The sequence below is a fragment of the Pollachius pollachius genome, assembly GCF_949987615.1.
Source record: "Pollachius pollachius genome assembly, chromosome: 1".
NCBI lineage: Eukaryota > Metazoa > Chordata > Actinopteri > Gadiformes > Gadidae > Pollachius > Pollachius pollachius.
Genome location: NC_136934.1, coordinates 31053364 through 31076157, shown reverse-complemented (window position 1 = coordinate 31076157; position 22794 = coordinate 31053364). Strand labels below are relative to the sequence as shown.

At 44.0% G+C, this 22794-nt stretch overlaps 1 protein-coding gene across 1 annotated transcript; it reads right to left on the bottom strand.

Annotated features, from left to right (window-relative positions):
- Positions 1 to 314: 314 nt before the first annotated feature.
- Positions 315 to 21177, bottom strand: LOC307071381 (DENN domain-containing protein 3-like; the record flags this gene model as incomplete). The annotated part of the gene is made up of 27 exons (XM_079730363.1): positions 315 to 533; positions 791 to 928; positions 1087 to 1205; positions 1429 to 1565; positions 3817 to 3959; positions 4419 to 4558; positions 4713 to 4820; positions 5664 to 5793; positions 6109 to 6279; positions 6426 to 6679; positions 10131 to 10302; positions 10675 to 10870; positions 11004 to 11163; positions 11574 to 11761; positions 12233 to 12336; positions 12811 to 12907; positions 15896 to 16051; positions 16164 to 16279; positions 16935 to 17054; positions 17510 to 17608; positions 17886 to 18005; positions 19445 to 19556; positions 19783 to 19907; positions 20000 to 20115; positions 20231 to 20329; positions 20652 to 20862; positions 21079 to 21177. 27 exons carry the CDS (start codon positions 21175 to 21177, stop codon positions 315 to 317), a joined length of 3849 nt encoding a protein of 1282 aa, XP_079586489.1.
- Positions 21178 to 22794: the final 1617 nt, after the last annotated feature.

Genomic DNA, 22794 nt, shown 5'->3' with positions numbered 1-22794 from the left:
ATTTTCATTTTAAAAAGTAGATTTGTAATAGTTGACAATCATCCTCCTCCGTTGCCTTTGGACTTTCTCGTTGCTGGATGTGATTTAGAGCACAAAGAAAAGGTCTCTGCTTTTTTTCATGAATCCCTTTTCTGTTTTTCAAGGTATTTTACTTCAACGCCTCACTGAAGTAAATGATCAGCCAAAGATCATCAAGTATCCAATCCTAAAAATAAATCAAGCTGCTCTCAGAAAACACCATCATCTCCTGCCTCAAGGTCCATTATTTTGTTCAAAACTATGCATGTCACTTCATCTCTCATCACCACCCCACTCTAGTCAACCTTCCAGATGGCGATCTTGCCGTCGCGGCACCCGGAGCCGCTGAGGACATAGCGGTGCTCCGCAGAGCACAGGGTGTGGATGGTGTCCGAGTGGGCCTGCAGCTCCTTCTGCACCGCGTGGCTGCCGGGGTCCACCACCAGCACCTGGCTCCTCAGCTGGCCGCCGCACAGTCCTCCGAGGACCCCGTCGCCCTGGCAACCAACCCAGATCTACGGGGGGAGAGGCACAGAGAATATTGAGGATGGATGAAAAGGGACAGGGTCACCAGAATAGTGGAGGGAGGAGAGAAGTGATGGAGGAAGTGGGCAAGCTCGCGAAAAATCTGGGTTGTGATTAAATTGACATTCGTGCTACAGGGAGACACACACATACTCTCAGATCAAAATCATTAGTGATGGCTCAGAAAGATATCAGAATGTTCCCTGACAGAACATTTATCGAATACATCTTGATCACATCCCCCTACCTGGTCTTTGACCCTAATCATACAACTGACTCCAGAGATGCCCGGTAATGGGATTATTTTAACGGGCCTCTTGGCGTCCGACGTGTGCCACACACACAGCTCTCCAGAGTCTGGGCAGCTTGTCCACAACTGTCCTAGCTGAGAATGCACGCGCACACACACACACACACACACACACACACACACACACACACACACACACACACACACACACACACACACACACACACAATGTGTTAATGACATAGCAACCGGCTCACGTTTGCATAATTCTCCAACAGAGGCAGACCATTCACCTCCATGATAAGGACAAAGCTTTTGAAGCAACTGGGCATGGCCAGTAGATCATCAGGCATTGAAACCCTCCTCTGAAGTGCACCATTCCGTCTGACCTCCACAATGCTGTCACCACAACCTGCAACAACAACATCCTTTTTGTGTTCATTCCGCGTGAATGAAGAAGTCATACACTCCGGAAGATCCGACAAATGAGACTGCTCTAGTGGGACAATTATCACAGTTGAGTACAAAACAAGGGAGGGCATTTAGTCATACACGAGATGTGAAGCACTATATAGCTCACACACACACACACACACACACACACACACACACACAAAAATGGCTTCTGTACGTACAACACCACAGCATGCCGTTGTGGATCTGTATGGAGGAGAGCCGGTCACATGTGAGCAGCAGCTGCCGGTTGACTGTGAGGCTGGAGGCGTCCCACAGCAGGATGGTGCCTTCAGCGCTGCAGGAGTACGGCTGCTCGCTGAACACAGCGGGACGAGGGAGGAGGGCTTTAGGAGGCTTTAAAGATCCCATTTGCGGGTGTGACTGCAAATTCACACCCCAGAGAAGTTGTAAACATTGTTACGGAAGCTTGAGCGTAAATGAGCCGTTTCACACACTTATTGAGGGGTGTTCTCGGTGTGAGCGAATACTCCCCCTGGCTCAGATTTAGAATTTTCTAGCATAACAGACGTAAAACATGAACACATACATCGCTTAACAGTCTGAAGCAAAGGGAAAAAGCATGATATCACCCCTTTAAAAAGTATTCATACTGTATTTTTAGCCGGGCGATACCACCCGGGTAATCAAGTTGCGTTATCCAATGGATATCAGCCTGGCCTTGGTTGGGCAGCAATTGATCTCCAGATATGGGTGAGGCCTTACAGTGTTCAAAGTACTAAGGGGCGATTTCGCTCTCTTCGCTCTTGCCAAATCCGGTTGGAAGTAAAGCAAAAACAAATGATCCTCTGAGAAAACCCTTCCATGCAAATATTGGTTCAAACATCTCCTTCGGAGGAAACTCTTTCATTGCCCTGTAGATTGCTACAGCTCACCATTGTTATTCCTTCGTTGGTGTTCCTTGTTCTTTATGGACTGAGACTCCCTCAACCCAGCCCCGATTGGGCCTATAATTTCTACATTGTTGGACCAGGTTCTCGACAGGCTCAAGGCTAGACCAATCTGTACAGAGACACAATGTGAACTTGGGAGATCAAGATTTTCTCACGAGGGGGCAGTTTTTGATGAACCGGTGTGATGTTGATTATTTTTGCAATCCTAATACATCCTCTAGTGACTCAGACTAGGGATGTGGTCCACCAAGATGTATGAGCTGGGATACTGGGATAACCATCAATTGCATTGTAACAAAAGGCAGAGTTATGAATGGCCCATAAGGTCTATGTCAATTATTCTGATAAATTTGGTTTTGAGAGCACGTAAAGAGAAGGTCAAGCGAGGGCAGGAAGGTTTTGACGGAGCACTGTGGGCAATGAGGCATCCCCAGAGCGTCATTTATTTGGCTCAAATCCACCTTCAAGACCTACAATAATTTTCACTGACTTCCCAACGCTCTGCGGGTTTGATAGAATCTTCTGCACCCTCAACATTATTCTGCCTGCTCAGGACACTTTTGACCTGTGCTCAATGTGCTCCCAGCGTGCTTGACTTTCCCATCTGCATGCTTGATATATTTGACAGTAAAACTTGCCATAGTGAGTCGTGTGGGAAAGAGAGGGTGTCGTGTAGTGAAGGGTGTGTGTCGTGTAGAGAAGGGGAAGTGTCATGTAGTAAAGTGGGTGTGTCATGGAGTAAAGGGTGTGTGTCGTGTGGTGAAGGGGTGTGTCGTGTAGTGAAGGGGTGTGTCATGTAGAAAAGGGGGGGGTGTCATGGAGTAAAGGGGGCGTGTAATGTAGTGAAGCAGTGTGTCATGCAGTGAAGCAGTGTGTCATGTAGTGAAGGGGTGTGTCATGTAGTGAAGCAGTGTGTCATGTAGTGAAGGGGTGTGTCATGTAGTGAAGGGGTGTGTCATGTAGTGAAGCAGTGTGTCATGTAGTGAAGGGGTGTGTCATGTAGTGAAGGGGTGTGTCATGTAGTGAAGGGGTGTGTCATGCAGTGAAGGGGTGTGTCATGCAGTGAAGGGGTGTGTCATGTATTGAAGGGGTGTGTCATGTAGTGAAGGGGTGTGTCATGCAGTGAAGGGGTGTGTCATGCAGTGAAGGGGTGTGTCATGCAGTGAAGGGGTGTGTCATGTAGTGAAGGGGTGTGTCATGTAGTGAAGTGGGTGTGTCATATAGTAAAGTAGGTGTGTCATGGAGCCAAGGGGTGTGTCATGGAGTGAAGGGGTGTGTCATGGAGTGAAGGGGTGTGTCATGTAGTAAAGTGGGTGTGACGTGTAGTAAAGTGGGCTTGTTGTGTAGTAAAGTGGGTGTGTCATGTAGTGAGGGAGTGTGTGTCATAAAGGGATGGATGTGTTTCCTGTATTAAAGTAAGTGTGTCCTGTAGTGGGCAAATAGACCCTTCTCCAGCCACAGAGTCCAATTTGCCTGGCTCAGCCATCATCCACACACAGCGTAACTGAACTGCTTGTTATAGCTAATCAACATCATCTAGTGGTTACTAGGGCCCATTTTAACATTTAATCTTATAAATGTATGATTTTGTTCTATATCTTAATCGTCATTTGAATTAATACATGCATGTCTGAATTAATACATGCGTGTGTTTACTTGTAGACAGCGAAGCCGGTTACTTCGTGCCTGTGCTCTGTGAGCTGCTTGTTACAAGACATGCTGCGTGGGTCGATGATGTAGATCACAGAGTCCTGAGAGCCAATCCACACCTGGTCCTGTCCAACTCCCAGCATGCAGTTCTACACACAGCACGGTAAACAGAAAGTAAAGACAGGGTGGAATACGCTTCAAGGCAATTCAAATTAAAATAAAAGTCGTTGTGCCTTTTGTTAAAAATACTATTCCTAGATGGAACATCTACTCTAACTCATGCTCGTATCGACCTGATTCGTATGGAGAATTTGATGAGCAAAAGGTCAATGTACAAGGGGTCATGTATGGTTGGCCATGTAAGGTAATGCTATTTAATATAATATTATGTCATGCAAGTGGTTATTAACATATACATATATACTCTGTGAAACTACAAAACTTCTTTACCATCTTTCATAGAACCTTGCCAAGAAACAAAACCAGAGTCAGCATGTGCATGTTTGCAACACAAGATGCCACCATCTTGTGCTTTTGAACGATTCAGCAGCAGTTATTCTCGTTAAACAAGCAGCCTCAGCATTACATCAGCCCAAAGGGGTTCTTACCAGCTGAGCGTTCCCGACCTGGATGCAGTCCTGCAGCATGGACCAGCTGGCTGCGTCGAACACCACCACGCGGCCCCCGCTCAGAGCCACCCACAGCTTGGGGTTCCCGCCTTCCTCTGTGTCGCTGCAGCTCAGCTGGCCTGCACAGAGACAGAGACAGAGACAGAGACAGAGACAGAGACAGAGACAGAGAGAGAGAGAGAGAGAGAGAGAGAACATCCTTGTTTAAAAAAGCCTTGTGGAAAAGTCCATGTGAAATTGGTGTCTATTTTTTTCCGGAGAGTGGAGCCTGACCCGGTGTGTACAGCAGAACATGCACAGTGTGGGGTTCAGACAGGTCCTGTGAAGGGTTGATCTTGTGTTTCAGAGTCTGAGACGTGGCCTCAGGCACCATCATGGGCACTGGTACATGAATGAACACAACAAATACAAACAAACATATGAAAGCTATAATTTAGAAACAATTCCAAAAGAGAGGAGACATTTTCATTCAGAAAAAGTAGCATCTGTGGACCCAAACACAGCCACTGTAATAACACTAAAACACAATGTAACCTTACAGTATTCTTCTATACTGTACTTTCAAGATTCAAGATTCAAGATGGTTTTATTGTCATATGCACAATAATTACAACAATCGCTGACAATAAAATTCTTAAGTCTTGGGCTCCTCCAACAGTGCAATATAAGATAAAGTAAAAGTGTAAGAGAAACACAAGTAGGAAAGCCGAGACTAAAATAATAAAAAAGAAATATAAAAATAATAAAAAGTAAGTGTATAAGAGGAACACAAGTAGGAGAGCAGAGACCTAAATGCAAAACTAAATAAATGTAAACGGACGTGTTTATCCAGATTGATTGTGTTTATCGACTGGTGTTTATCGACTGGTATAAAGTGGCAAGCTATAAAGTGGCAAGTTATAAAGTGTTATAGTGGTGAGCTAAGTAGCTCAGGAGTTCAGTAGTCTTATGGCCCATGGGATGAAACTGTCCCTGACTCTGGTGGTGCGAGACCGGATTCTGGCGGTAGCGTCTACCAGACGGGAGCAGCTGAAACTGTTAATTACTGGGGTGATGAGGGTTTTTAATGCTCCTCTTGTTTCTGAGTTTCGGAGACAGTTTGATTTCAGTTTGTGTCATTAAATCACACATGACATAGTAAACAACAAGGTAAAACAGTGCATGTCTACACTGCCCCCTCGCCTACATCCCCCCAGGACCCTTCAGGTGAAACGGAAGTCACACCTTCATACTTGATCCTGTCGAAGTAGGCCAGTTTGGAGGCAGAGTCGATGGACCTCTGGCTGTGCAGACAACCCGCCACAGCATCCATTAGGAGCATGTTGGTCAGGGCCTGGGCCATGTACTGGGGGTCCTACACACAGGTGGGTGTGTATGCAGTAAGTGGTTGGAATAGTGGCCAACCAGCAAAATTAATTATTTTATTCTTCTTCCATAATACAAAAAGGAAAATACATTTAAACGAATAATGTTAAACAATTCAGATAATGAGTGTAATCCAGTGTAATCCATTTTGTTCACACATATACTCCTTTTGGATAAGCCCATGCAGGCTTATCTAGTAAACCTAGTAGTACTAGGTATCTAGTAATCTGAGATGAGGTCAGCGGTCCAATAGAGTGACTAGCTTGGGTGATGGGCATGACATAGTGTGACAGTGGAGGAGCACCTTATGCTGATCGGCCATCCTGCGGCCCGCCCACATCTCTCTGACCACCAGGTCCCAGAGGCCCGTCTCCGTCTTCAGGTTGGCCTCAAAGCCCTCGGCCCTGCACGATGTCCTGATGCACAGGGAGGGGACGCGCTGCAGGAGGAAGGGTGATGACGAGATCTTCACCTCCTGCCATGGGAGGGACAAGTCAGGAGGGACTCAGCGTCACGCAACACAACGCATCATCAAAGAGAGTGAAGTCAATGCCAGATGACAAACAACGACAACAGCAACCACACCAAGACAAAGACATGAACATGTGTGGTTTCTGTCACCGTTATGTCTCTGAACCTGGTAATTTCCCAGAGCCCCGGTCGTCCTTCCTGGAGCAAGAAGAGGCGTTTCTGGGTCATGGCGATCTTCCCAACCCCATGGGAGGTCTTGACGCAGGAAGACAACTTGTAGACACACTCGTTATTGTCCAGGCGATCCACGACCTCGGAGGGCAGGTCCACGTCCTGCGCCTCAGCCTCCTTCCAGAAGGTGTAGACATCCTTGAAGAGGGTGGGGTCCACCTGCTTCTCATCGACTAGAAAGCACGCACACACACACACACACACACACACACACACACACACACACACACACACACACACACACACACACACACACACACACACACACACACACACACACACACACACACACACACTTTGGAAAACAGGAGTAAAATCCATTTTTTGTGAACATTCCACTCGGCTCCAAACGCAGGTAACGTTATTTTTTAAAGGTAAAGTGAAGTGCCTTTCAGTCTGCTCTTCGAAGTCACGTCATATATTCTGACATTATGGAAAATATCTCTACAGAAAAGGTAACTTTTTTATCTTCATTTTGCTTGTACCTAGTTTTTGCTATGGTGTCTTTCACCCAATCACCCAATCATTCCTTAAGATAACACACTTTCTGAAGTCCATCACTACAAACTCTCCCCGCCCCAGCTCCCACCCACATTTCCAACACTCTCTTCCTGCCACAGTTTCACTCCTGCAAGACTTCTCCTTGGGCGAGTCTTGGTTGGAAACAAGAACAAATAGATTGAATCAAGTAAAAGTTAGTATTTCTCCCCAAAGTATGGTACGCCCCGAAGGATTTCATTGCAGCTTGTTTCACAGATTATGGCTGCAGCATTCCTCGCTCAATGATGGAACAATTTAAACTTCAGTTTATTCAATCATTGATTAGTCATCAATGATTTGATGGCTACTTCTGTGTGGGTGCCTTTTTTTATAGGTGTGTGTGTGTGTGTGTGTGTGTGTGTGTGTGTGTGTGTGTGTGTGTGTGTGTGTGTGTGTGTGTGTGTGTGTGTGTGTGTGTGCCTGTTAATTTTGATGTCTATGTGCATGAGAGGGTTCAGCTTCTTGGTAGATTATAGTACAACACCACAGTGCGTGCGTGCATGGCGCGTGCGAAAGTTGGCATTGGTCGTATTCATGGGAATAACACAGCCCCGTCCTTCAAAGTGTTTGAATTCGAGCTGAAACAGGTGTTCAATTGCACTTTAAAGACATCGGCATCCACTTAAATCCATTTGGATAAAAGCATCTGCTAACTGAGTCATCCATGTAAACTGTTAACAATCGTCCATGTAAACCCAGTAAAGCCATTCACCACCAGAGACCTTTATTGGGAAAACAGCATCGGCAGTCCCAACCCAGCCGTCCCTAACATATTAACATGCTTTCAGTTTAGGCAAGCATGGAAATGCTTGCCTAAAATGTGCCAATCTGTGCCATTATCACTTCCATGTATGATTTAATTTCCAACCATGACGTTAAACCTACATTCAGGGGTTTAAAAAAAAAAAATCAATGTGAACACACACTTCTTAACACCATGAGCTTGTCTGCATGAGCCTCTATGTTGTTCTCACTTGTGGAATTCCTAGGATAACTTGGTTGTGCACTGATTCTAATCATGGTATTTATTATCTAAATCCCAAATATATATTTGGGATGATACCACCCCAAAAATCTGAGATATTTAAATGTTATGTTCAAATCACTTTGTTCAGCTTTGTTGTTTACACAGAGGGGACTTTGAAGGAAATACTCCCTGACAGAAGGAATATCTCTGGCAGACAGACAAAGAATTATAAGATCGCAGCATTCCTGACTGCTGAAATCTCTGCAGGAAAAACCCAAATGTACAATAATTAAAGAAATCCACCAACTTTGAACTACTGTCTTTTGGTCTACTACGAAAGACAGACACTCCAGAAAGTATAGAGAAGACACCCACAAGGCGGGCTTGCAGAATTAGCACTAGCATAAGCAATAGCTCAGTCTAGCGAACCCTGTCGATAGTGCAACTTAAGACGGAAGGCAGCCCTACTCGCAAGTCTATCATCTTGGGGTTGAAAATGCTTGGCATAGGAGACTAGCTGGCATACACACCAGCTAACTTTAGTTGCTTACTTGGTTTGGGTCTCGCCACATCAAAGCTGATGTTAGGGAGTTGGCATGCGACCAGACCATACAAAGTTAGATGAGCCGAATCAACACAGAAACTAGTTCAGATGACAACATTGTAATTCATGTTGGCACCAACCTGCTAGCAACATACTAACCAATGTTGCAGATTCTAGAATACTGGATAGGTTAATTAAGCTAGTTAGCCAGGGGAATGTAGCACATAATGCTAGCACTTAGGAACCTCCATGATTTAACACGGCAGCAACGTGGCAGGGCACAGAGCATTCTCTGCAGAAATCTCAGTTTCTTTGAATTCCCCGTCCTCAGAGCTGTGTGATAACCGGACTGCATTTGTAAATCGGAATAGCTCAAAATAGGATTCATGACATCAGATCTCTTTCATCTAAAGTGCTCCTGGTCCAGGATATGATTGTTGAAAATAAGATAGATATCCTGTGCCGATGTGAAACCTTGTTAAAACCAGACCTACACCTACCATTAAACCAACATCTGAAACAAAAAATTGCAGGGGCTTTCGTACTGATTTCTGATTCCTTATTTTCAGCTATTGTTTACCGCCAACCGGGCCAGTACTCAGAATATGTTAAAAGACAAAAAGAGGCCCTTTCGTGCTTGGGGAGGGTGGCCTTACCAAAAGCTGTTCTGGGCTCTCTGTGAAGCCTCAGCCACCAACAATTTGATGTTGGGAGTAAGTGGGAGTGAGTGTGGATAGTGGCTGATTTAAGCAGCTTCACCTGGCAGTCTGATTGGACTCTTTGGTCTGGACACCTGTTCCACATCTCAAACACTGTGGCATAAAAGATTCAGCTCTTCCCTGGTTTAGATCTAATCTCAAAAATAGACCAGCACAGTGAAAAATAATCCTTGGTCGACTTGTTCACGCATTTACCATCCTACCTGGAGGACCTTAGTGTTCCTTATTGTCCTTCTTAGCCCCTCCGGTCTTTGGGAGCTGGCTTCTTTGATGCCAAACATGAAAATTAAATCAGCATGAAAGAGTTTTCTCCTATTGAAAGCCTTAACTATGGAATAGTCTGCCACCTGTATTCAGAGAAGCTGTCCCTGCTGAGAAATGCGAATCCAATCTGAAGACCTATCTCTTTACTATTTGGTTGGTTGCAGCTTGGTTGGCCGGCCCTGGCCTACCCCTGCTGCTGATGATAGGTACTAGATTGGCACCGTCCACCCTGCCCTATCTAACCATCATGTGTTGCGGTGACTGCGACTAGATGCCTGTCTGTCTCTGAACCTCTAACCAGGTTCAGAGACATAACGGTGACAGAAACCACAACTATGGCACCCATTGCACTCTTAATCATCCCTGGAAGGATGGATCCACCACTCTACGTTCCTTCTCAACATTTCTTCCTTGCTAATTAAGAGCTTGTTCTTGCCATGTGGGGGGCTAGGGTTAGAGGGTTTCATACATTCCTTTCATTTACATGTGAACCACACCACCTTCATCTCTCTACACACACACACATACAGGCTTTGCCCCAAACACACCCACCACCCAGACCCATGCACGCCATCACATCTGCTGGTTACCGTGGTCAGTGAGAGCGTCAAACAGACGTTGGATGGTGGGCCCGTCCTTCACTATTCCAGACTCCTGGACGCAGCGCACAAAGGCCTCCCGCGCCAGGCGGCTCCTGGGGAGCTCAAACTTCTTGACGTGGTCGTCAGGCTGGATGGAGACTCGCTCGCTGTCGGCCTTAACCTGACGAGGACACAGAGAACTCATCACATAAGATGCCATCATAACAGCCATTACAGCCAAGTTTTGCAAGTTTTTCGCTATAAATGAGTGGCAGATTACAATAGCAATATATTACGTGCATTAGGAAGAAGTACAGCAAAAATGTAACCCAAAATAATTACTGAAGAACTGATTTCACAATTCACTGAATAATGGGAAAAAATATTATTTTATGATCATCAATAAACAAAAGCTTTCAAAATACAGTATAACAGAACCAGGACAAAGTCAAATACAGTTTAAGAAGTGAATGTAATGTAACTCAACCATATTATTATCATGATGATGATTAATATGAAGTCTAAACAGTGAGGGTAGGTGTTTCCGTAAGACCTTGAGGAAAAGTCTCTTGAGCTCAGGCCGGCGCTCGGCCAGCTGCCTCTCCTCCAGGAGCAGCGAGTCCACCAGCCGGGCCACCAGCTGGGTGGGGAAGAGGGCCATGTCCGTCTTATACAGGTTTTGGAAGTCCCTCAGAGCCTCCAGGCGGCGGGAACACAAGGTGTTGATGAGACCACGCAGGTAACAGAACCTGCACACAAGTACTGTTGGTTTGAGTTCACCATTTATTTTAACTGGTATAACATGGGAACAAATACAGAGACACAAATAGATACACAAGATACACAAATACTAAGACCCACTGCAGGTAGAGTGGCGTGTACCTGGCCAGCAGTGCAGAGTTCTCGGGCGGGACACAGAAGATGGCCTTGCCAAGCTGCAGGATCAACTCATTGTAGAACCTCTGGATGGAGAGGAGTGACAGGGAGGCAGGGAGCTCTGGCAGCTTAAAGACCCTCATGTATTTCGGAGTACTCCGCAAAACTAGGGGGAGAGAGAGTCGGGGAGAGGAAGGCAATGAGATGGGGCAATGAGTTGAAAGGGGTGAAGAGAGCAGGGGAAGACAATGAAATGTTCAAAGAGCCGAAAGGATGGGGAAATAGGGAAGGGAAGGCAAGAGAACATGTCTTGATAATGTTTTTTCCATACACCATTTAAACAGGCAGATTATAAAATAAGACGGTCACACTTGACAAAAAAAATGCATCTTTCCTCAGCTGCAGCATTTTGAAACCAACTGGGGCACTGACTAGCCTGACAGGCTAGGAAAACAACGTTATTGTTGTAGAAAAAGCTCATTTCGAATTATTACAGAAAGCACCAACCAAACATGATGTTTGAGTGAGTGAGTGAGTGAGTGAGTGAGTGAGTGAGTGAGTGAGTGAGTGTCTTACTGGGGTCATATATAAGGATCTTAGTGAGGGAGGTCTGTGTCTGGAGAGAGACCTGTGGGTGGTCCCCCAGGTTGGGAAGGCTCATGCCGAGCCTCTTGTTAAGCATGGCTTCAGGGTGGCAGCCGGTCCTGCGGGCCTGGATCTCCTGCATGGTGGGCCTGCGAGGGGTCACCACCATGCACTTCAACCTACACAGCAATACAGTATGTGTTGAAGAAGCTATATTCCACAGTATACATTAAATACCATTATACTGAATGTGTGAGGTACTTAACAAAAAATAGAAGAAAAACTCTCCGGGAATGAGAATTTGACTTAATATTTATTTAGAGTTTGTAAATACATCAGAAAGGTAATTAGCATTCTTTATTCAATTCATTACATTTCCGTGCTAGCTAAAGATATGCAAAGAGTCTAGTGTTTCTGCCTCAACACACCAGAGCGCGTTGCGTAGCGCAGCACGTAGTATTGGGGTGGAACGTATTTATTCAATCTTGCTTGCCGCTTTTGATGCTGATCAAAAAAAATGGACATGGTAAGTGAGTTGTCTGGGGTTTATTACCCCTCTGGTGTGAAGACAATAAGCATTCGTTTGTGCTGTACACTTCAGCTTTGGTGGGTGGAGAGCTTATGAGGAGAAAGGTGAGTGTATTACTGACTTCTGCATCTCTGAGCGTGTGTGGAGCTCCATGCGAGCAAAAGAGTCCATCTTTCTGTTTAGGCGATCTTTCAGAAAAAAATGAAATACGTGGGTCTCCAAAACCTATGGCACAGAACAACAAGTGGTCAATGAAGTGGTTAGGAGCATGGAGGTCTCTACATGGAGTTTTCCACATGAGGTTTGGCTCTGACTAAATGCATGATACTTCTTGCCCTGTTAACATTTAGATTTGAAAGCAGTCAGTCAACAGTTTCAGTTACACTTACCCTCGCAAGAACGCATCCATACAATGCAACCCCCAATATAACTGCTTGCGTGGACGCCGATTTTTTGGCATGATATAATTGAAATGATTCCCTCGAGCAAATACAAAAAGAAATAAGTAAACCACATTCATGGGAAACACCTGAGCAGCAGCAGGAGAAAAGCACCCGGGTCAGGCAGGTTAAAATGCATTTTGCTAACTTGTGTTAATTGGGGGGAAGGCAGGACACTCACGGAGCCGGGTTACCACAAATAATATACATAAACGAGAGCAAGTGAGAGAGCGAGCGCGAAAGAGAACTAATAGTTCACCATTTTGTAGAAAAGCATTTCAGTTGGCTCTCGGGTCTTGAGGAACTCTTCACTGTTAAACACTCTGTGTTCAAAGTTCAGATGGCTGCTCACGTCCCTGGAGGTAACACATAACATTGAAACAGTTGTGAATGTTGTTTAATAGACTTACACACATGAAAGACTTAGCTTTGATAAGGAATGAGGAACATCTCTTAAATAAATAAGACATAAAATTAAATAAAACATTCATACAACCAGGCTTTTATTCAAGAAATTTCAAAATACCGCTTGATCATGTCTGGCCCTCTACCTGTCAGGGGTAAGGATGAGCATTATAGTAGATTAATATCCCTAAACCGTTGGCTGGCATTATATAGTTTAGACCAGGGCCTGGGTGAGGCGCCTACATGTTATAATACCGGTCAAAGCGCCAATTTGCTAAAGTCTCATTGCTACTCCTCCAATTCCTCGTCCTCAGAGCCGGGTGGTATCCCAAAACCCTCTGACATAAATAAATCTGAAGATCTCAAAACTGTGTTCATGAATATCTGATCACCCTTCTATTTTGACGTACCATGGCAGGTCGGAACTGCAACATAAGCTTACACACCACTAGGCTATGCACAGCACAAACATGCAAACGATTTGCCTAATTGAAATATTATGATGATGATGATGTGGAAACATTTTTTTTCCATAGGGGCTGCACGAATGAACACTGAAGTAGGCTATGCCATGCGTTAAAATAATAATAATAATAACAATAATAAACTCAAGCAAAGTAGGCTATATCCCTATTTCCCTTTTAGGGTAAATGATAAAGTTGGTTAAATCATTTGTGAAAGAACAGCGTTAATAAGTTGCATTTAAATCAATGCATCTGCAAACATCGTACAGCAAGCACATATTTTCTTGACACCGACATTGTGTACAAGCCCATAACTTTTAGGATTGATGAGAATTTGATCTTGAGGATTTGATCTTGATCGAAACAGGACCGCATATCATATGTGTGTTGAGTTTTCTTTGCCGAAATTTACATGACGACTCAGTATATCATTGTTGTAGAAGAAAACGCTAATCCATGTGTGAATCAGGCCATATTATTTGGCCATAAACTGAGCCATTTGAAGTTTGAAATTCATGTGGTCATGCATCTGTCTCATCGGAGAGTGCAAATGCGCTGTCAAAATATCAACTCGTCAGGTTCAAATGCGCTCATGGCTCTTAAAAGGTGATGGGAGATGGCACTCTCATTGGTTTATTGCACGTTACGCCCAAACCACACCTACGGGTAGTAAGGCTACTTCAGGGCAACACTTTTTAGATTTGCGTTGTGCGCAAGAGTCATTTATCCGCCGGTATAATAGCAACAGCGGCAGAGACCCGCCCACAAAGCTACTTCTGATTCGCGTTTCTCACTTGCGTTTTAGACCGTTAAAATATGGCCCTGGATCTGTTCATGACCCCTAGGGTTGAAATTTCCGACTTGGTCTGATCTAACGCAGCTCATCGGACCACTTCGTTCTCTCTTTCCAGGCGGTGGTATCTTCCCCCCGGGACGCCTGCAGGGCTACTTTTAGCTTCCGGGGTATCCCACCTTTAACTTCTGCAGCCATGGCAGATAAGTAACCCCTGTCCCCTGCTCTGCTCTCTGCCTGTAGGGGCTCCGTGGATAGTCTCAACGATGAATTCATCACTTATCTGAAGCCAGACTAGCGCCATGGTTCAATGAAGACAATCGCACAAGGACAACCTCCGAAAGAGGGATCTTTCCTTTCTGCAAGCAACTTCTTAGAATTTTCTAGAATACACCAAATCAAATAAATTTGAAAGGAATTGATGCTTCCACCATCTCTTCAGCTTGGACCTCCTAAAAGCAAGGAGCCCAGCACTTTCTGCAGCCCAGAACAATCTCCCTAAATGAAACAGTTGGTCCTGCTATGCCCATTATCCTGAACTTGTCACAGTCTACTTTCCATTCCACTGAAATTACTGTGACTAGAGAGGTAAAAAATCTATCCTTACCATGGGAAGCAATGCAAGCTCCCGGGTGCTGCTTGACCCCAAAGGCACATTTGACACAATTGACCAAATAATTATTCTTGATCGTCTTGAACACTATGTTGGCATCAAATCCTCGGCTCTTCTCTTGTTTAGATCTTCTCTCACCAATAGAATGCATTTTTTTCTCTGTGAAGACTCTTTTAGAAAAATGCAACCTAAGCTTTGGTCTAACCCAAGGGTCGGACCTTGGTCGACTGCTCCTTGAAATCTATGACAGCTACAAAATGATTACTCGAAATCGACATTCCAATTTGCTCAATCCACTCCTCCCAGATCCAGAAGGTTGATTATTGCCTGACTGCAATTAATTAACAAACAATATTTGGAGAGGTCACAGTGTTTTTGAAGGCTATGCCATCTCCCAAAATTCCTGTATCAAAATTATTGGTTTCTTTTACAACCCTATGCTTTCTTTTGATCAACATGCAAAAAGTATAACAAGAACTGCATTCATTCATCTTCTTAACATTGCTTGAATCAGACCACTATTATCCGCAGCGGATACAGAGACACTCTTCTACGCAATAATAAAACTACACAATACTCATTTTCTCTCCTACCTCTACTGGATTCCAATTAATGCCAGGTCAGATTTTAACATGTCCACTTCCTATCTGTGGAACAGTCTGCCACCTGTATCAGGGAATCTAAAATCTAAAATTAAAACCTACCTCTCTCGTCTCTCCTACCAGCTTGCTCACCAGCCATCAGCATTGACAATACTAATTTACTGTTACTAATAACAATTATTTTTAATGTTTGCTTGTAATCCTACAATGTATGTCAATGATGGCAGCCACTGCACTCCAATCCATCACTGGAAGGAGGGATCTCTCCCGCTGCGTTCCCTCAAAATGGGCGGGGGGGGGGGGCATGATTATATGGCCTGTAAATTGAGACTGCAACTGTGAACAAGGGCTATACATATAAAATGGGCTTGACTTGTCTTTTTCCACAGTATAAGAACCACCACAACCTATTCTCATGGCTGACACTAGGTCACTGACTGAAATTATTTCCCCAGATACCACCAGACCTGAAAATGTTGACCATGAGTTCCAGCATGATCTTTTGGATGTCCATGTTGAGGCTTCTCTGCCACGCCCTCTTCTGTGCCCTCTGCTCATTGATGTCTGAGCAGCTGGATCGCTGGCACTGAAACAGCTGGAAGTGCAGCTGCAGGGACATAAACCTGTAGAAACACAAAGACGCACTGATCTGCCTTTCGTAATGGCAGCAGTCGGACCAGCAAACCATGGTCCACACAATTGGCCTGTTATAATCGATTACAAACAAATCCGAACCTTTGCGTGAAGCAGTCTGCCGCAGCAATGGGGATCTCTGGCAGATCAACGGTGTCACATTGAGACCTGGATACAGTACCTGCATCGATGTGGATGAGGATCAAGTCATCCGTTTCCTGCACCACATGAAGTAGGGAAGGCCACGACCACAATTCTCCATTGTAATCATTTAATGTTTTTTTAATCGTTGAAAGTACAGTGAGAAAATGTTTCAGGATTATTAATCAATTTGAGATAAATCAATAGATTTCAAGCAAAACCAAACTTTTCATCCTGCAAGTTCATAAAAGGTTATAGCTAGACACACATTGGTTAGGATTCTTAGTCATTACAAATTAAAAAAACCTCCTAGTTTCAAATGGTAGCCTTCTATAAAGACATAGTAAATGGAAAGGCCACAAATGGCCTTTCCATTTACTGAGTGCAATAGAAAGAATGTCATGATTTTTTCCTATGCAACAACTATTTGTGCATTTGTGATACCAATATGTTGTGCTGCTATTTTGAGTGTGCATTTTAAATACCTTATTTTTCAATAAAATGTAGCAGTTAATAACATGTATTTCCGATATGCAATATCACACCAAGGTTGATTTTTGACGGCTCTAGGCTGCGAATCAACCAATCAGAATTAAGCATCTTTGTCATAGCCACTGTGCAGGTTGTAGAACATGGCGGTCGATATCTGAGAGTTAAGCTCTCCAAGTGGATAAAAGGCCCTGCTCCTTTCTACATTAAATTCACCCCAGTAGCTATATAGTATGTACTCACAGCAGCAACGTCTTTATAATGGCTGCTGTGACAGCCCATGAGGAAGGCAGTAGGAGCCATGAGGAAGTCCAGCATCCCACTGGCCAGGACAGGAACATAGGGATGCTGCCATGACATGGGCTGCAAGACAGGCAAACACATGGCCGGAAGGTAGAGACTCATTGATCCATCCAAACATCCATAAAAAAATCCATAAATAAATCATTCCAGGCTTTTCAATGTCGTTACTTTTGCTCATAACATGGATCTGAGAACAAAGATGTGAATGTCAAATGGCAGCTGTTAAGTACAGCTCATTAGCTAATAATGAAGCTGTACAAAAAACACACAAAACTGGAAGTGACATTGCACACAGGAGTCATTGAAAACAGATCACTATACCAATCCAATCACTTACAGAAATCAACACTTCCAAAAATACAAAAGGCTCATAAGGCTTCCATCAGCCTTATGAGAAAAGGGAAGCAGACAAGCATGTAAAAAGCTGAGTAAACTGTCCCGTTCATGAAGACAAGTGCACAGCTATTTTTAGTGCGTGACTTTACAAGGGGACTATAATTGGAACATCGGCAGACCTTTAGAAACAGCAGTAGACTCTCAGCCACCAGAGTGAGTTGTGCCCAATCAGCAGAAAACAACACAACCCTCTGTTCCTGAAGGAGAGAGGACAGCACCTAGACGGAGGCAAGGAGGTCCGCTTCAGTATCGTGCTGTAAATAGACTCAGTTTGAGGTGTGTGTGAGTGTATGTAGGGGTGCAAACTGGTGATAGCCCAAAAAGGTCACAATATTTCTTTGCCAGAAAAGAAAATAAGCAGTGCACGGTGCCAGAGAGAACAACCCCCCCCTCCCCCACCATATAATTTTTGCAGATTTAAACAAATCATTGCCCTCTTTGACTTAAAAACGGTGAATGTAGCCATTAAGTTTGTGTGTGTGTGTGTGTGTGCACCTGAAGGAGCTGCTGGGGTCTGAAGCAGAGCAGTGATATCTGGAGGTCTAGGTCTACGGGGGGGCAGTCCTTATCTTCTCTGGCCGGTAGAACTATGTTGAGAGGAGGCAGGGAGAACATCTGGAGAACACACAGCTGGTGGTTATTGTTAAAGAATGCAGCCTGTAAACATAACAGACAGGCTTAAAATTAAACAAAAGACATGTGTGTGAGTTTCCCTTTTTGAAAGGCACCTTACATTACGTTTATAGTAGGGCTTTGCGATAAACTCCATAATAACGGTGTTAACGCAAATTTATTTTTGACGCATTAACACATATACTGGTACTGGACATTCATGGATTGAGAGACGGGCAGCGCGGCGGAGCAATGCCTTGTTGTGGGACGGCAACCAGCAGGAACAGGAGCCAATCACATGACTCAAACTACTGCGGACTAGACAAATTGGAAAAGACACGCCTTCATTATGTTCAGTCTCTGAGACAATAAATGCTTGCCCTGCATTTAACGTAATTCCTCTTTAAATTGCCCTGACTCTCAATAAAGGGAAGCTCCACTTAACCATTAACATAGAGCCCGCTTCATTGATCAGGGTTAAAGGAATAACCAGCCTGCATCCCACTAGAGAGAGTCTCCCTGTCCCTCCCACTCCCTAACCGATTATTCAGACATCCCATGTTAGTTGAAACTAAAGTATCTATAACCTCATAGGACATGGCTGCTCCCCGCTAATTCCCTCAGCTTTATGCAAAACTAACCCCCGGCTACGCCGCTTAAATGGAAGATGAGCGAGTGATTTCAAAATAAGAGTGTCTCTAAACGGCATAACCCAAGAGTTACGTAGCCAAACGACTGTAGGGCCATGACAAAATAGTTAAATGTGAGGCCAAACAAGGCTTTCTTGAACGTAGACTTTATAACAGCACTGTCAGCTGGTAGCTGGTCCTCCGGGCTGAGCTCGTGAGGGAAGACTGTTTTGGCACGGCGATGGTGGAACGACCTGCCTAAATCAAGCATACTTTGCACACTACCAAGTTGATAAAATTATTAAAAAAGGCCTTTCATGGTGCATTGAACAGATCGCAATTAACTATTGACATTAATGTGATTAAATATTTTAATCGCTTGGCAGCCCTAATTTATAGTTATATGATATCCAAAGAAATGTTCAGTAATTGTTCTTTTGGCGCTACTCAACAATTGACTGTTACAAACAATCACTTGATTGTTACAAACGTACAACTTAAGTTTGTAACAATCAATCAGTACGAACTTAACAACGTACACTGCACTCAAACTGCTTTGCAACTAAATCATCTCTTGATGTTGTTTCGAGCCACAACACGGCAGTCTGGGCTCAAGGCGTCTTGAGCTCAGACTGCCATGCAGACCACAGCCTGGGTTCTGTGATGGAATGAACAGCCTGAGGTGGGCTGGACTCCACTCAGTCAAACAGAGACGTGACATCAAACAACACATCCAATTAAAAACCAGGGAACACATTCACATCCGATGCATCTCATTGCGTGGTACAGACATGCACCCACCCAAAGCCTCACCACATGTAGCGGGCCGGGCGGTGGGACGGGAACCAGAGCCAGCCTGGCAGTGAACTCCTTCACCCTCTCCTCCATATCGGACAAACGACAGGTCCTCAGCTGGACTAGGAGACTGGAGAAACACACACACACAATTAAGCAATGTTTTTTTTAATGGCCTTTTTTTCCTCTTTGCTCGTTTGCTGTTACTCAGTATATTAATCACAGCCCTGAAAATCTCGACAAGGCTTTGGTAGCCCTCCGTTTTGTGTAATGTTGGGAAGACTCTCGCCACCATGTCAGGGTCTTGTCCACTTCTCTGGACTAGTATTGATGTGGTGGTAGATGTGGTGCCCTACCACGACATACAGTCCTTCAGTGCAGAGTAGTAAGGGTACTTGGATATCACACAGAAACCATAGGCAGAGTAAAGTCTGGTGGAGTGAAAGGAGCCATGACCGTTCTGGTAGATAGGAGTCCCTTCCTGTTCAAACAGAAGCACACAACACAATATAGGATATTGTGATACTTTATTTATTACCAAGGGTTTTGTGAAAGGGGAGTGTTCTTAGGTACCATTATGAGTCTGTAATACTGCATCACCACTCCATGGGTCCGGTTGCCAAACACATCAGTGAACACCAGGAAGTGGAATCGCTCTTCTTTCAGCTCATTGGTTACTTGAAGCCCGTCTAAATCAATGAATAGACAATAAGCACATTAAAATGAGTTTGGTATATCAATGCATATACCAGTGTGTCAAGACTGTGCGTGTGTGTATGTGTATTTGTGTGTATGTGTAAACACCAGGAAAACAGAGCTGAGGCAGAGCCTTCAGGTCAATATCTTTAGGAACGCTGATGTCTCCACTTGTGTTGTTCCTTCTCTCCCCAGGAATACCCTGGACTAAAACACAGATACAAAGAAAGCAACACCAGTCATTAATGACATAGAAGGAGGATTAAGGTCCAACAAGCATCCTCAGCTAGGATTAGGAAAAAGCCAGTTGGAGAAGTGCAATTAAACATGAGTTTAACTATTCGCTCTAAGATCATTAGAGTATAAAACACATTGCTGAGCATAACACACCAATCACTACAGTAAACATTACCATGAAAAGAGCAATCACAGCAATCAGCAACAGGAGCAAAGCAAAAATAAACTAGTTCTGGTAACAGCAATCAGACAAGATCTAACAGTGATAGAAAGATCATGCATGAAGCCAGACCTGAGCAAGAGGACGCTGCTGCTGCTGCTGCTGATGGTGGACGTTCTTTCTTCTTCATGTTGAATGGGCGTCTGCGTCGCCCTTGTGAACTCACCGCCTCACACTGAGCAGGGCTGCTGCTTAAGAGCAGAGGCGCCACAATGTGCAGTACCTCCGGCTCCAGCAGGGAGGGCTCTGGAGTCCCATTACAATCCTTGCCCAGTGGTCTTGACTAAAGAGTGGATACAAATGGAAATGAATTAAATGGAAATCCTCTCATTATAATTTAATTTGTAACATCATATTGTACTTACAATTTCTTAAATTTGTTTTCTCTATAAGTTGGGACCCATGATGTCATGTATGCCACACAAACACGGAATAAAGAGTCTGCCTGACTGAATGACTGATTAGGTCAGAGGACGGAGTGTGTCTCCTGCATGGCTACCTGGTAGAGCTCCTTCAGCCTGTCGCGTGAGGCTCCTAGGACCACACAGGCTTCCAACAGAGCTGGGGGCAAATGGTCCGAAATTGGTGTCAACGCCATGGTATCCTGCAGGGCCAGAGAATCCTCTCCAAGCCGCCCGACCAGGAGTACTGAGAATGAGTGATATGTCAAGAAGACCCGTCTTCCAACCCCAGACCTGGAATGAGAGGTGAGGAGGACACTGTGTGCCAACAAGGTGAAGGGTGTTAAACAGCTAATGGCCAAAATGGAGATGAAACAAGAAGTAATAGTTTATTCTTCCCCAATTAATTTCCTTGTGCTTCACAAGCACATACGCGAGGCTGGGGAAAATGATCAGGTGATGGTGCTTCCACAGCTAGGACACTCTTCTACTACTGCTCCTTCAAAGTCTTATTCTTCATTAGGACGTCATCTGATAAGCAGCCCAGAGAGTCCAGCTCCATGAGCGGCCCAGTGTTCCAGATCATTAGTGCCCCACTGCTGTCTATTAAATAACACTTTTTTTTTTAACTGGGCTTGGAATAGAATTTGTCATTGGCAGATGTCGGAATGAAAGAACAATAACACACATTATTTAACTATATTTTCCTTACTGCTAAATCTGGTGATGTTATAACTAAATTAACTGAGGCTATTTAACGACTGAGTCCACAGACAGCACATGCTGCCACTGAGAAAAGGGAAAGTGGATGAAAACCAGACTAAAAGGACATGGGTGGGCCCACCGTTATTCCTCCATGAGACTACCGCCAAGTTCAGCTCCTTTTGTTAAATTAGTTTGCATATGGGCTGGTAATATCAATGCTCTCAGCACCAAGACACAAAGACTTAAGTAACTAATCTCATTGCCCTCAAGATCAAATTTTCCTTTCAAAGTAAATTCACCTCATGTGTGCATACTGCAGTGGAAATCGTCCAATTGTTCTCATTTATTCTTAATAAAACATAGTATACCCTAAACACACTGCATGTCAAATAACAAACCATGGAATAGCGGTTTACAAGCAAAGGCACATTGTCATCTGTTCATTTTTCTGCATGCTATGTGAAAGTGAAAACAAATGAACCCTTTTACGTTTACTTTCAACATTACTTTAGAACGTTGCTTCAAAAGGAACGCAAAAGGTTTGCTGAATAATATGAAATATCATCATCACCACAGTAAAAGCTGCCCTGTACAATTCACCAGTGGAATAAAACTAGTAACCAAGAGACATACACAATAGACACGACAGAGACATAGAGATATACAGGTGGACAGGCACATAGATACATACACAGGTACATAGATATGCAGATATATATATATATACACACACACACACACACACACACACACACACACACACACACACACACACACACACACACACACACACACACATATATATATATATATATATATATATATATATATATATATATATATATATATATATATATATATAGGAGGGGTATATATATATACATACATACATACATACATACATACATACATACATACATACATACATACATACATATATATATATAGACAGACAGATACACCCACAGATATACAGATACATAGATACAAAGACACACAAATACACGGATATACAGATGCACAGACACAGATACACAGATGTACATAGACAGATGCAGATACATAGGTTGACTTTTATCTACTGACCTTGCCTGATTGATAGTTCATCC